Source organism: Sciurus carolinensis, chromosome 17, assembly GCF_902686445.1.
Source record: "Sciurus carolinensis chromosome 17, mSciCar1.2, whole genome shotgun sequence".
NCBI classification, from domain to species: domain Eukaryota; kingdom Metazoa; phylum Chordata; class Mammalia; order Rodentia; family Sciuridae; genus Sciurus; species Sciurus carolinensis.
This window is the reverse complement of record NC_062229.1, coordinates 24,924,912-24,940,179: the sequence shown is the minus strand read 5'-3', so window position 1 is coordinate 24,940,179 and position 15,268 is coordinate 24,924,912. Positions and strand designations below refer to the sequence as shown.

The following is a 15,268-nucleotide window of genomic DNA, read 5'->3' as shown; positions in this document are numbered from 1 at the left end:
GTTAGTGCTGAGGTAACCACATGCAGATGTACCAGAAGGTCTGAGGACACCGCACCAGTCTGTCCTCCCACAGAGCTCTGGGGATGGGGAGGGGGCCCACATGAAAGCCCTGGGGTTGGCGATGACGCTGCTGCTGGTTCCGTCACCTTCCGTCAGAAGCAGGAGTATGGGGAAAGTCAAAGGCTGCCCTTCCTCTCAACCCTAACCCACTTCGAACATCTTGTGTACTGGCTGTGCTTCCCCTGGCTTTTGATGGCTTTAGTTTCAACTGTGCCTTAAAAAAAGTCCATTTTCTCAACTCGGGTGGCAGGTTTGGTCTATTTGCATTGTGTGGGTGCCAGATATTTTTCCCACGCATCTTCAAACCAAAAGGGCTGAGTGTCTTTTTGAGTCACTGGGGTCTCGAGGTCCTCAGCACCTGTGGGTGGCTGTGGCTGGGAGAGGGGGGGACCTCTCTGTGGCAGGGAGTCTCTGGACATTGACCTGGGCCGACGTTACCTGGAGTTGGATGTGGGGCTCTCGTGGGGTGAAGATGGAATGGGGTTCTGGCCTGCAGGCCCCCGGATCCCACCTCAGAAGTAGCGTAGCCATCAGGTCTCCGTTGACCTCATTCCAGCCCGCAGCCCATGTGACCACCAAGCCTCCAGGGGAACTGCTGTGTTAGCAAAGAAATCCCGCCGTGCGGTTTGGGGCACTTAGAGAAACCAACCTTCCGTCACTTCACCTGTCACTTGGCAGAGGCGTGGCTGGAGGACTAAGTGACCAGCTCACGTCCATTCTCCCCACAGGCCTGCCTTCTCTGCCGTGGGGATGCTTGAGGAGCTTCTGTCCTCCTCCATGGAGTTGCTGGTGACCTTTCGGCTGACGCCAGCATTGGAGCTGAGCCGTGTCTTTACTGACTCTATTTTTTGAGCCCTTCTGTGTCTGCCACATTGCTCCCTGCTCTGGAGACAGCGGGGGAGATGAAGATGAAGGAGACCCAGCCCCTGGCCCTCAAAGGAGAACCAGAGTTAAAGAAAATGTGATTAAAGAAGCAGCCTGAGAAACTCTGGGGGTGGGGGAAGAGTGGAGGAAGAAGGGGATGCTGGGAGGTGTCCTTCGAGTTTGGGGCACTCAAGAGATGGTCACCGCACACATGGAGGCGTGAGGTAGGCGAGCTCAACACACCCGTGGACCTGTGTCCAGGTTCCGTGCTGCCCTGGCAAGCGCAGGGTGAGCTGGGGCAGTAGCGCCGCCCTCTACCTGGGCCGGTTGTCAGCACCACCTATCAGCTAATCGTGGTTTTAGGCCATCTGCCATTTTCCTCCCCCAACGCCACTACTCTAGGAAATGAGAAGTTTATTCTTTACTCCAAGTGCTGAGTGCCACGGTGAGCTGGGGCCCTGTGACGGGGGTGGAAGCTCAGCTGGCAGTGGGGGTGGGGGGGCTGGGAGGCACATCTGCTTAGGTGGGTCTGACCACCAACCCCAGGGTGCACCAGGAAGTACACAGGTGCCAGCCCGCAAGGCGACTTCTCGGAACTCCCATGTGCAGGCTCGAGTCCTTCTGCAAAGTCACCATGAATGGTCCTCTGATAATAATAAAAATAATAAAAGTAATAGCAAGGGGATCAGGAGTAGAGCGAGTGGCCTGGGGGAGGGGAGAGGCAGGGAAGGTCCTGGGGAATGAGATCGCTCAAACCGTAGGTGCGTGTGTGAATATGGCCTGAGGAACCCACTATTACGTATAATCATGATGCACCGATAATGTGAAAAAAGGAGAAAAAAGATGCCGCGCTTCATAGTGTTTACTTTATTTAAATTCTGAGGTTAAAAATATTCCCAAATGGTGTAGCAGATGCTATAAAGGAATACATTTTGGAATAAAAGTTTCTCACCCCCATTGTGCTGATGAGATTTGGTATTTGATGTGCTTTTGAGTAATTCTTTGGCAGAGAAGATTGAAAGGGGCTCCCGACCCGCCATCCCATAAGGCCACGTCAAGTGAGGACTCGTTGATTAAAGTGCATTCCAACTGAAGCCTTCCCGGGAAGGCTGTGTCGCCCTGCAGCCACCAGAGGCAGAGCGTCTCCACATGACACACAACCGTGAGGTTCTACAAAAGCTCTTTTTTTTTTCCTATCAGAGATGTTTCCTGCAATTTAAAGTGATACCTTATTATTTTAAAAAAGTGCTTAAGAGGGAAAAGGGAATTAATCCAGTCTTCCCTGTTTCCTTGGAAGAACTGCAATAGAATGAGAGGAAAGCTTCCACTAAGAGGCACCTAGTTTTGTAAACGTGAAGAGCTGTCTCTATGGTCTTTGTTTCTTAGAGTCCTTGGTTCTAGGCACCGCCAAGGGCTTCTCTCTGCTTCACTTCCCAATACCTCAGAGCCAGGCTGGTTTCTTGGTCTAAAGAATTCTCACAGGTAGAACTGTCAACATGGACTTCAAAAAATACAACTCATAAGCCACCTGACCATATCACATCATCTGACCATATGAAACAGACTCTGAGACTTCAATCCCAAGTGAGATTTCCTTTTATCTGGGCCTGGAGTGGCTTCACCACCTTAGGCGACAGCTGAAAATCTTCAGAAGCACCATCTCCTTTTGAGTTATATAATGTGGCTTTTCATTTCTACTTTCCAAACCCAGTGGGGTTTTTCAGTTCCGGATTCTTGCTTGAGAATTTCTTTACCTGTTCCTGGTCCAGTCTACCTGGAGTCCATTGTGCTGTAGAGTTCACTTGGACATGGAGGAGCATATTTTATTGCAAACATGCTTTCTTGTTTGTGGATGTGTCTGGCAGGTTGGTGTGTCTCTTGGGCGAAGGTGATTAGTGGCTTCAGTGGCAGGTGAACAAGGCAGCTGGTATCAATACTAAATGTGATCATAATTCCCAGAGCTGAGCTGTCCTAATGGGATGCTCTTAAAAAAAAAAATAGTGATCTGTGATCCCAAGGGATTGCTAGTGTTACTCAGGCGAGCTGGGGCTGCCATCTCTGGCAATAATTGTCATTTGCATTTAAAAAAATTTCCCCAACCTCCACACCTCAGTCAAGTTGGGAACTATTTAAAAGAATAAAGCCATTTGTAAAACTCACACTTAAATAGGTCAAGATGTTCTCTAGCTACACAGTGCACAGCAAACAGGAGCCTGAACGGTGAACTACTGTAGTACCAATGTCCATTCAGCACAAAAAATAAATATGCTAATGAAACCAAAGAGGAAGGGCCCTGGGACACTAGGTCACCTCAGTTGGGGCAAAGACCTATTTGCACACAAGAGCAGTCAATGCTGGAGGTGGGGCCCACAGGAGGCCAGGTCCAGCTCTCGGGAGGAGAAGCTCTGATTGGTTTCACAAGGGCCAGGTGATCTTTTAAGCTACAATTGGTCCCCTGCTGTGACAAGTGACAAATGTTTACAATGGAACTCAGATGAACTGGCCCAGGTCCTTCACAGGGCCCAAACACATCAGTTACTCAATGAGAGGTGGTTCTTGTTGTAGACGGTGGCGTGGATACCAGCAGAAGGTTCTCGGCTTGGCCAGTCTCCAGGGCATCTTGGGAAAACCAAACACTGAAAAGAAGACCCCGAGACTGTACTGGGGCTCTTGGTACCTTGTCACGGGAGCAAGATGACATTGGGTGATTCTTTGTGAAAGGGTGGATGGGTTCAAAGGACGACCTACTCCTGAGCAATCTCAGGCCATGTGGCATGCCTGTGAGGACACACACAGGTTAGGGCGTCTCTGGGGCTCTGGCCATTTTCTGTCTCAGTGCTGAGCAGTCAGGCCCTGGCTAGGAAGAGACAAGAGCACCCGATGGCTTTCTGCCAGAGAGGCTGCTCCAAGGACCCAGAATGCAAGGGGCCCAGCTGTTTGAAAGTTCTGTTGGCCACTCCTGCCCTCCTCACTGGCTGGAATGCCCGCTCCTGTTTGAAGGCCAAGTCCATGTCACAGGCTACTTCCCCTTACTCACGGCCCTTAGCATCCTCTGTGCTGGTGGCGTGACTGAGGCCATGGTGCATGGTGGGCCTGGGGTGTGTGCTGGACTTTGCCTGGAGTCCCCGGCCCATTCCCAATCCCTCCAAATCAACTGGTCCAGGGTTCTGAGAGTTGGTATGACTTGCTTGGGTCCCCAGGCCAGTTGGAGGAATGGCTGGGTCCAGCACTCAGATCCTCAGTCAACCTTTCTGGTGCTTCCTCCCTCCTCCCTGGCCAATGTGGGCTGTTTTGTCAGATGCCCCGTGGAAGTACTGGGGACCTGGCTGCAGGTGGCTGGCTTCCCATGGGACAGAGAGGCCATCAGAGTGGAGCTGTCTGTGAGAGGAGAAGGGCCACAGAGAACAGAAAGAGCATCTAACTTTTGTCTAGGAAAAGGAAACAGGACCCCCTGCCTCCAGGGGTGAATCTCCTGGGTGTCAAGGCAGGCTGAACAGAAGGAAGTGGCAAGTGGGGTTTTGGGAATCTGGCAGGTGGGGACCAGGGACCAAGAATAATTTATGTCTCTGCTTCCTTTGTATGGCTGTTTCCTCTGTTAGTTTGGTTCTTAAGTTACCAAAGAATTTGGCTAAGAAGGCCCCAGTTTCTGAGAGTGGTTCTTGCCTGGGCTCTGCTCATTAGTATGCAGGTGCCTGCAGGTGAGGCCAGAGCGCTTCTGTAAATAAACGAAGACAGGCACTGGCCTAGGAGCCAGCCCTGAAGGCCAAGCATAGTTTGCACTTTGGTCATGGTGTCAATTTCAGCCAGCCTTGGGCTTTGGAGGCCCTCAGAGGGTGGGCTTTGTGTCCTGGATTATCTTCAGCTGATTCTTAGGGTGATGTTTTGAGCTACTGAGTGGAGGGCTTTGCCTGGGAATGGGGTCACCCAGACAGAGGGCCAGGAGGAATATGCAGCTCAGGGGCCCCTAGCAAATGCTAGGCACTGGAGCAGCCCCAAATTTACTGGTGCAGTAAGGGTCTGGCGCGTGACAGGAGGAGGGATCATGGGCCGCACCCCCAACCTCTGTGCCTCAACTTGCATGGTGGCCCCAAGGCCTCTTTTCCCTGGGAGCACTCAAGGGCCTCAGAGCCTGAGGACTCACAGGATGTGGCTATGGTCACCAGGGAGCCTGGCTGAGTGTGGGGCAGGAAAGAGCAGGGCATCCCTCCCCAGAGGTGGGAACCGGGGCCACAGGTGTCTTGTGAAACTCTCCACAGGAGGCTGTGCACCCAGGAGAGGTTGGTGGTCTCCAGAGGTTTACACCTCTGGCAGGATGTCCCTTTGGGTGGGAGGGCAGCTGGGTCTCTCATCAATGGAAATGTCACTTGAGCCCTTAGGAGCCATGGGGGCTAAAAGGGACAGGTGTATGGTGCAGAGTACACGGCGCACTGAGAAGCACAGCTTCTGAGCAGCAGCCCCGGGCTCTTCCAGAGCGGCAGAGCCAGTGAGCCTGGGCACAGCCATCCTTTTCTTTTTCTTTCTTTTTTCTTTTTTCTTTTTTTTTTTTTTTTTTGGTGTGTGTGTGTGCTTCATGTGGCAGGAGAGGAAATGTAGTGTTTCCTGTGGATGAAGTGAAGTTACCGTCCAGGTGCTTCTTGCTATGGGAAATCGCTTCCATCGTAGATCACAGGTCGGTCAACTGCCAAGTGGTAAAATACTTTTTTTGAGACAAACCTAAAAAAACAGAAATGGAAAGGGAGGGTGTCACCCGGAGAGCTGAAAACCTGGGGAGTGGTGGCAGCAATGGGGGCCTCCTGTGGTCGCTGTGTGACCCTGGTTGGCTGTGGTGCTGGAATTCCCCTAGGGAGATGGCTGCTCCCGAGAGTGCAGCTCTCCCGGGTCTCTGGGCCCCTTTTCCTGCTTGTCTTACAGATTTCTCTCCCTGCAGAAGGTCAGGTGGCCTTGGAATAGCACCGTGGTTGTCTTGGGGAATAATGTCCTTTCTGTCACAGGCTGTGAACATTTAGTTGCGGCAGTGGGGGCTGCCTGGGGGGAGGGGATGGACCAGGTGCTGGAGGCGGCGTGAGGCTGGGGCCGGTAGGGACCTCATTCCAATGGGCATGCAGGTCCTTGGGCATGCTGGGCGTACCCTGAGGTCCTGCTGATTTAGGGGGTTTATTTCCCCACGGGAGTGCAGGGGAGGGTCAGGAAAGGGCAGAGGTGGGAAGGCCATCCTCCAGCCTGTCCTAAAGCGTACACCCTTGGCTTCAGCTCTGGGAGTTCAGGCCCTGGAGGTGGCAAAGGGGTAGCACAGTTTTCTCCCCGCGTGCCCCTGTTTAGTTATCGTGCTAAAAGCCAAGTGCTGTGTGGGGAGGGAAGTGGCCAGCCCAGGGCCCTGCTCAGAAGGATGTAGATGGAATAGTCCAGGGAGGTCTCTTTAAAGCAGCAGCCCTAGTTAAGGGCCTGTCTGAGGCCAGGAGACCTAAAGGACGGGTAGGTACCTTGTCCTTGTGGTGGATGCTACTAGTGTGGGTCCTCTCTCCCGCTCCCTCCCTGACTGTCCCTCTGGCCTTCTCTCTCTACATTCCATTGTCCTGACCATCTCCCTGAATCTGTGGCTGATCTTTAGAGAGCTTCCCACAGATGCCCGGGGTTGCTCCTGTGACAGGGCCCAGGGGCTTCGCCTTTGCAGTCTTAGTCCTGTTCCTCTCAGGTTTCCTTCTTCTCCCTCCTGTATCTCTCTTTCTCCTTCATTCGTTTGCCCAGCCTCTCCACTGCATTTCCTGAGCCCCTTCGTTGAGCATTAAGAGTCCAGCGCCAAGCAGAGGCAAGTCCCCGTGGAATAGGAATTCTGCAGGGCTAGAGTAAGTTGCTGGCAGGCGGTAAGACCCTTTATAAAGCCCTAATGAGCACTGGAACAGAGTGCTGTTAACAAGGAACTGTGGACAGCCAGGTGTGGCATGCACACCTGTAATCTCAGCAACTCGGGAGCCTGAGGCAGGAGGATCACAAGTTCTTGGCCAGCCTTGGTGACTTAGCCAGACCCTGTCCCCAAACAAAAGATAAAAGTGTTGGGGATGTGGCTCAGTGGTAAAGTGTTCAATTCCTAGTACCAAAAACTAAAAACAATAAACAAACCCCCAAAACCCAAAACCAAAAATCTAGACAACTGAATGATCTACTCAATGGTCAGTGTTGACACTGTGCCTGAGAACGTTCAGGAAGCAGGGAGGCATGGGAGACCAGGTGGCGCCATCCTGATGCTGGTGAGGGAGCCCCTACCTTGAGAAGGTGTTGTCAAACACCAGCATGTAGATGCCGGGCGTGCGGACCTTCAGCTGGCCCTGGATGTTCTCCTTGTGGGAATTGCATCTGGTCGTGGGAATGAGGACCTGGGAGGGAAAGCAGACGGAAAACACGTCACAGAGGCCGAGAACCCCATGGCTGCTCTGGGGGGACCTTTCATTTTCAGGGGGGGAGGTTGAGTGCTCTGTTGGGGGTCACAGCTGAGGAGTGGCGGGGTGCCATCTGCACCCCCTGAGTTTGGTGACACTTGTGGCAGTGGGGCTGTGTGAGTGTCACCTGGAATCATAAGCTGGCTCCCCGGCTCCCTGACCACAGCCAACGCCAGATCCCTCACCACCTGGGAGTCCCTTCTAGGCTTCAGGAAGCCAGGGCTCACTCTAGGTGACATCCATGTGTCCAGTTGTCTCCTGCTGGTCCGGGGCTGCCCTTGATCTTTCCAGGTGACGATGCCTCAGGCACTTGGCGAAGCTGCCGGCCCCTCTCCAGGCCGAACGGCTCTGGCTCTACCCAGGGCTTCTCGCTGGCCCCACCACAGGCTCCTCTCCTAGCTGTGCCTCGCTGTCCCACGTGCCCCAGCACCTTTCATCTTTCCAAGTGGGACCCTTGGCTTCCTGTTTACTTTCTGTTTTCTCTGGGAATGACAAATTTGTCCCAGGAAATATTTATTTTCTCGGGCCATTTTCCAAGGGCCTTGTCATCAGAGACCAAATCTGAGCAGATGGTGTGTGCTGGCCAGGGCCAGGCTGGGGACCTCAGATGGCCCCACCAGGGCAGGACCTTCTACCTGCTGGCCAGCTAAGACAGAGGCCCCACTTTAAAACCGAAGATATTATAGGACACGGAACAAAATCAACCAAAAATTTAATTAATTTTAAAATCTTCTTTTCCTTCCTCTTTCTTTCCCCCCAAGAAGTGACAAGCACCTAGCGGATCTTGTCTCACGAAGTGTCCCTAAGTCTTCTGCTTGGGAACACCTACACTTAAATGTACACCAGAGGCTCTACAGACCACAGGGACATCTTCACACTCTGAGTTCCTAATGTGGCAAAGCGCCCCAGAGGTGACCATTTTTATTCTTTTAAAAAAATTAAATGTTGTATCTTTTTCAGAAATTCAATTTGTTATATTCATTTTTACTTTTTCCTATTAATCATTTTAAACCTATACAAAAATGATCAAATCCAAAATAATTATAAAAATGAGATGGTTTTTCAACTCAAACTTGAAAACAGCTGCATATCTCTCAAAGCCTTACACACTGACCACAAGTTCCCAAAGTGAAGTAAATCCCACCTAACGCTCTGCCCTCAAGGATCTTGGGGTTCAATGGAGAAGACAGATGAGAACACTGGGAGACAGGGTAGGCTGCCTGTCCCAGCCTGGTGGGAAAGGAGGTGGAATACTAGGGACACTGAACTTGGAGAACTCAGAATTCAAGTTATACAAAGTATGTTCTCTGGTTCCAATAAAATTACATTGTCGGGAGCTGGGAATGAATCACTGCCTCGAACTATGTAACCCTGGACAGTGAGACTCTTCTCCTGGGAATCCTTCCATGTGAGGGTGCTGAGGGAAACGCCCATTTGCAGTTGACACCTATTGATGGGAGAATTCCATGCTTATCATGGAATTTACTAGTTCAAAAGCCTTGAATGCGGATCCCAGCTGCCTGGAGGTAGAAGAGATGGGCATGAAATGATAAGCCCAACTAAGCTGTTTTGCTCACAAACTTCCTCCTGTTTACCTCAAGAAGCCTTTTCACAGAGAATCCCTTTGATGTTTAAAACCTATAAAATAAACCCGCAGTGCCCCGCTCATTATTGGATCCGACCCCATCAGGGCTGATTTACCCACCGAGGCCTGCTTCATCTATTTCTGCTTGTTTGTCTTTATTTCCCTTATTTCTTATTTTTCTAATCCAACTCATCACTCCATCCGGGGAATGTTCAACAATCACGCAGGTTCATGATATTAAACCAGAAATCAAAAGTAGATCTCTGGAAAATTCCAAAATATTTAGAAGCTAAGTTATAAATTTAAACACATGGGTCAAAGAGAAGTCAGAAGGGAAACCACAAGGCCTGAGAGCAGGGTGTGCAGCATGTTCCTGACTGGAGGGTGTGTTTGTGCAGGCTGGGAGCTGCTAGTGGTGAGAGGACAGGTGGGGCCTGAGAGGGACCCCAAGGAGAAGAGATGCACGCAGCGGCCATTAGCTAGGCCTGCTGTGTGCAGCTCTGTGGCAACCTGTTCTACTTGTGATCTTATTCAGTTCCATTAATGTTCTACAGTATCCATGTCCATGAGGGACTCAATCCTGGGAGGCTGAGGGGTTGAATTCTGTGGTTCATAACCTGACATTTCTGAGCCTGGCTGAGACAATCCCCGAGGCCTGCGTGGTAGGAGCTGCTGCAGAGGCAGGCTTGCTGTCACCTGGGGACCCTGTGTGTCCCGTCCTGAATGTCACACTTACAGCCTTGAGAACAGAGCAACATGGAGAGCTCTTCCTCTGAAGAGGATCTGGTAAAGCAGACACCACATGTTCCTTCCAATAATGCTTTTTGTTTCTTCCGAACATTCTATTCCAGAGAATTTTCATTCATTTAGCTGTTATTTTCCCACCATGGCCGAAACATGAAATTTTTCCATTATTACTTTAAATAAATTTTAAAAATATAAAAAAGTCTGGTGGAGATTAACAAAGGCTCTGGGATCCAAGTACACGTGCACTGCTCAGGGTTGGGCAGGTGACCAGGGTCTCCTTGGTGTGAGCCTGAGAGGGTCTCTGCTGTGTTAGCTCTGGGGCATCTCCCACCAGCCCCAGTGACAGAAGAGCCCCCTGCTAAGTGAAAGAAGATGGTCACAAAAGGCCACACACGTACTGTGAGTCCATTCACACGAAATGGAATCAGTAGATCAGTGGCAGGTGGAGGATGGGAAGTGACTGCTGGTGGGCACAGGTTTCTTTTTGGGATGACAAAAATGAGTCGAGAGCAGGGATGGGCACACCACTCTGAATGTCTCAAAACCGCTGCCTTGTACACTCCGTGCGGGCGAAGCTCGCGGTAGTGGATTACGTCTTGATTGACAATGCCCCCCCTCCCCTCCTCTTCCCTTTTTTCAGTCCGAGCTCCTCTCTGGCTCCCTCTGAGGCCCTAAGCAGGTCGGCAAGCTTTCTGGCCAAAGATGGGTCCTCTGGCTACAGAAAGGCCAGGGCCTGGGTTGTGCCCTCTGCTTTGTCCCCAGGCTTCTGGCCAATAGTCTGCACCTGGGAGCCTCAAGTCCTTGGTTCACTGATTCTACTATCAGGGGCCATGACCTTAATGGAGGAAGCTGCTCAGGAGAGAGGGTGGCACGGGTCGAGGTGTCTGACGGTGCCTCTGGGGATGGGGACGTCCTGCGCAGCTCGTTCCCCTGACTCTCCTCCCCCAATCCCCCCCTCTCCCTCCCTGCCTCGTAACTGCTGCTCCTGCTTTCTCCCAGTGAGGCCTCCCCACCATCCCAGGGGTATCACTCCCTGGCCATCATCCTTGAGGCTGGGACAGTGTCCTTCCAGCTGCACCCTCTGGGCCCACAGACCCTCATCGTGACAATCACCACCTGGAATCGCAGGTGTTATTTTCCAGGGTTTCTCTCCTATCGCACTGTGAGCTCCTCAGGGGCAGATCTCATGTTGTCCCTTCAGCTCTCTATCCCCAGTGGGCCCTAGAGCCTAGTAAACAGTAGAAGCTCAATAACTGCGTGTCTGTAGATTGCAAGTACCTAGGGCAGTTCCTTGTCTTCACACCTGTCAATCATGAAACCTGAGTCCGGCAATCTGCACTGTCCCTGTCGTTTCCCGTTGGCCCGGGGCTAGTGGAGGGGGCGCACAGGAGTCCCCTGGACAGACGCCGAGGGTACGTGCCTGGAAAAGGCTTCTCTAGGATAACACTTTTCAGGGCACCTCTGATCAAGATCATAGCCATCCCATGGCCGGCTGGTGACAGTGGGACTTGTGAAGGCAGAGAAGCACCTGAGCACCATATGTGGGCTCTTCTGCCCCCTGGTGTTCACTGTGGGGAAAGACAGTGGTTGCCCACACCCAGGAAGGCCACCAGGAGGCTCAAGCTCTGCCTCTCAGGGTCAGCAGGACTCGGTGGATAAGTGAATGAGCCGGGGAGGGACACGTGGCTCAGCCTCGTGGGGGTAGGCGGGATAGCCAAGTCCTGGACATCTGATCTGCCACTTCCCCAACGTTCCTCGGGGTCTAGCCCAGGTGGTGCCTGGTGGGCATGAAGACACTCGTGGTAAGCCCTTGACAGAGTGTGGGTCCTTCATGAAACGCTGACAGGCACATTGGCCACACTGCTGCTTGATCAGCTATGGCCCTGGAGGGTTCCTGTGCCCTCAGGGACTGGACCCTGCTTCAGAGTGAGAGAGTCCCTCTCCTGCAGAGTTGGCAGTGCTGAGTCTGGGGTAGTATGGAGGCACCTGGTGCCAAGGTGCCAGGGGTGGCCCTCTAAGTGGAAGTTCCCTCTGTTCAGGGGGGAATAGCCCCCAAAGCAAGGCCTGTGGCACTGGCTGCAAGCCCCAGAGGAAGTGAAGGAACACAAGACCCCATTAAACAAGGCTATCTCGAGGGGGTGGAATTACACTTTAAGAGTGAGTTTGGGGGCTGGGTTGTGGCTCAGTGGTAGAGCGCTAGCCTAGTACTGAAAGGCACTGGGTTTGATGCTGAGCACCACATTAATAAATAAAGGTACTGTGTCCATCTACAACTAAAATATATATATATATATAAAAGAGTGAGTTTGAAGAGGATGGAAATGGCCAAGCACCCTCTACAGTGAGCAGGCTCCACCACAGCGGAGTCCACAGGCGAGCGGACGTTCACCTCTCTGTGGACACGACACTGGAACCAGAGCAGCCGCAGTCGTGTGCCCCTGGGCCCAGCCTGCCTTTCTGCCTTCCTCATCCCTCACTGGAGCCCTTGACAGCACCCAGGGAACCAGACGCTCTAGGGACCAACCGATGTCATGGCAGAGATTTTGCAGGGCTCTGGCTTCATGTGACTTCAAGCTGCTCTTCCCCATCTTGATCCTTGCTGTTCAGCAAAATGGAGACTTCAGCTTTCAGCTCTGGTCGGGTGCATCTGACTGCTTCACCATCCCTTTGTGACCCCCCGCTACCCTCCCTGCCCCCGCCCTGCAGAGCCGCAGGCAAGGGATTCAGACCCCAGTGTGGGACTCCCTCTTCCTCAGCCTGCACCAGATCAGTCATTCCTGGAGCCCGGATGCCCTCTGCTCTGGATTCCATCCATCCTTTGCTGTGGTTCCAGCCCCTGGATCTGTACCGGTGGTTTTCAACCTGGGCTGCTCCCTGGAATCCCACAGGGATGGCTGGGGCCTGCTCCTGGAGATTCCGATTTAGCCATGTGGCCTCAGCAGTGGGCTTGTTAGATCTCCAGATGTTTCTAACACGCAGCCCAAGTTGAGGACCACAGTCTAGACACTGTCAATATTGCACGCCTAGAATGTCATAGGCGTTGATGAACTGGTATGTGCCATTCAATTTTAAACCTCACCAACCAAGTGATAAACTGGGGCTGTCTTTACTGCTATCCTTGCAGGTGAGATGCAGAATACCCTAAGCTAAACCAGAGCAGAGAGGTCACACCTCCTGAGGTGACCCATTCCTGCTTTGCACAGGTTTGTGAGAAAAATCACCCTTCAAATTGAATCCTACATTTGTATTCCTCCAAGTTTCACCCACTGATTTATCCGGAGATCAGACTGGATCTGTCAGGGGTAACCTTGTGACATTTGAAGACCACTCTTCTGAGCCTCTGGGGTCTTTCCTTCCCCAAGCTGAACAAGCCCCAGGTGCTCTGCCTGCTCTGCATGGCATGACCCAGAACACAGACAAGGCCTGCTCAGGGAGAGGCTGTCCAGGCATGCTGGTCCGCGTGCAAGGTCCCCAGGCAGGAGCCCGGCCTACCTTGCACTGATCCAGTGGTGTGTCCTCTGCCTCTCGGAAGACCACGCTGAAGGAGATGCTCTTGGGGTCGGAGGAGAAGACCCAGCTGATGGTGAGGCCTGCCTCGTTCACGGTGATGGGGATCAGGCTGTAGGTACTGGACCTCACGAACAGCTCCCTGTTGCCCTCCCCAAAGTTGGCGATCTCTTCCACTGTGAGGGGCAACTTGATCCTGAAATGAAAATGCAGACATGGAGCTGATCCACTGCAAAGTGTTGGTGTCCACTGGCCGGGACATCCATGGCTTGGAGGTGGTCCAGAGGACAAGCCCTGGGCCCCCTTGAAAATTATGGGATGTGGAGCCCACTCCAGTAAATATTCCCAGAGTGCTGGCTACATGCCTGGCACAATTCTAGGCCTGGGTCACAGCAGTAAAACATGCAGACGACAGCCCTTGCCCACGTGGAGCCGAGAGGAGGCATGGCCCGCTCTGTGCCCCTCAGGGACAGCGAGTAAGTGATGGGGCCTGTTTCCCTCGCCCTCCTGAAGCTGCCCGCTGCTTGGCTGTCCGCTGGCTCTCTGTCCTTTCTCATTCCACCTCCCGCCTTCGGGTTTTGCCTCAGTAGCTCACGCCTCCCCCTCCACAGTCCCTCCTCTCCTCCGACTTGGGCCCCTGAGGACGGCGTGTGGGCGCCTGCCCTCTGGTCCCCTGCCACACCTCAGAGCAGTGGGATGGTTTGAGGGCGTGGAGATTCTCGAGGCTGTGCCCCTGGTTCTACCTCGTCCTGGGGGAGCCTCCCAGGAGTGGGGGGCCTGCTGAGGGAGCTGCTGGGCTCTGGGGCCCCTCGGCAGGACTGCTCGTGACCTGAGGTGAGGAGCCCAGGGCTGCCCACCTCTGATCCCCCACAGGGTTCTTCCTCATCTTATGGCTGGTGAGGGACCACATTGGAAGGTGACCTTGACCTGCTCAGGCCTCTCCTGCTGTTCTGCTCTGCTGCCCGCAGGCTGGGCTGGCCCCGCCCTCACGATGGGCAGCTGGAGGCCAGGTTAGTGCAGGATCATGGAGACAGGGACCGCAGCACAGCTGTGACTGAGGGTGGCGTGGCCTTCTGCAAGTCACTCACACTCTCCAAGTCTCACTGCCTCACTGTAAAGTGGGCCCTGCCCTCTGACCTATGACCTGACCTCATGTGTTGTCACAATGACCAAGTGGGAAAGACATGCTTGTTCTCATTTTACAGATGAAGAAATAAGGTTCATATATATCAAGAAACTTCAGCTGGGCTCACACAGATGGATCCAGAGCCATTGTCTTTGTACTACACCAGACTGCCTTTTGTGGAGAAAATAAGTGACTGACCCCTTTAACACAGGCGAAAAAGTTAAAGCTCAGAGAGGCTAGGCAACTTGCCTGAGAGTGCACAGCAAGCAACAACAGGTGTTGGCGAGGATGTGGGGAAAAAGGTACACTCATATGTTGCTGGTGGGGCTGCAAATTAGTGCAGCCACTCTGGAAAGCAGTGTGGAGATTCCTTAGAAAACTTGGAATGGAACCACCATTTGACCCAGCTATCCCACTCCTCGGCCTATACCCAAAGGACTTAAAATCAGCATACTACAGAGATACAGCCACATCAATGTTCATAGCTGCTCAATTCACAATAGCCAGATTGTGGAACCAACCTAGATACCCTTTGATTGATGAATGGATGAAGAAACTGTGGTCTATATACACAATGGAATATTACTCAGCCATGAAATATAATAAAATTATGGCATTTGCAGGCAAGTGGATGAAATTGGAGAATATGCTAAGTGAGATAAGCCAATCTCAAAAAACCAAAGGACGAATGATCTCGCTGATAAGTGGATGATGACACATAATGGGGGGTGGGAGGGGGGCAAGAATGGAGGAAGGAGGGACTGTATAGAGGGAAAAGAGGGGTGGGAGGGTGGGGGGGAAGAAAAAAATAACAATGAATCAAAACTATTACCCTAGGTAAATGTATGATTACAAAAACGGTATGCCTCTACTTCATGTACAAACAGAGAAACAAGAAGTATCCCATTTGTTTACAATAAAAATGAATTAAAAAAAAAAAAAGAG

The 15,268-nt window shown here is 52.4% G+C and overlaps 1 protein-coding gene across 1 annotated transcript in view; it reads right to left on the bottom strand.

Moving 5' to 3' along the window:
* Nucleotides 1–1,776: 1,776 nt before the first annotated feature.
* Nucleotides 1,777–15,268, bottom strand: part of Fyco1 (FYVE and coiled-coil domain autophagy adaptor 1) — a 78,559-nt gene continuing 65,067 nt past the window's right edge. The window contains exons 16-18 of the mRNA XM_047532445.1: nt 13,183–13,393; nt 7,186–7,295; nt 1,777–5,637 (exon numbers count right to left, since the gene is read on the bottom strand). Of these exons, the coding sequence (XP_047388401.1) occupies nt 5,562–5,637; nt 7,186–7,295; nt 13,183–13,393 (397 nt within the window). The 3' untranslated portion in view covers nt 1,777–5,561. The remainder of the gene's footprint in view (nt 5,638–7,185; nt 7,296–13,182; nt 13,394–15,268) is intronic.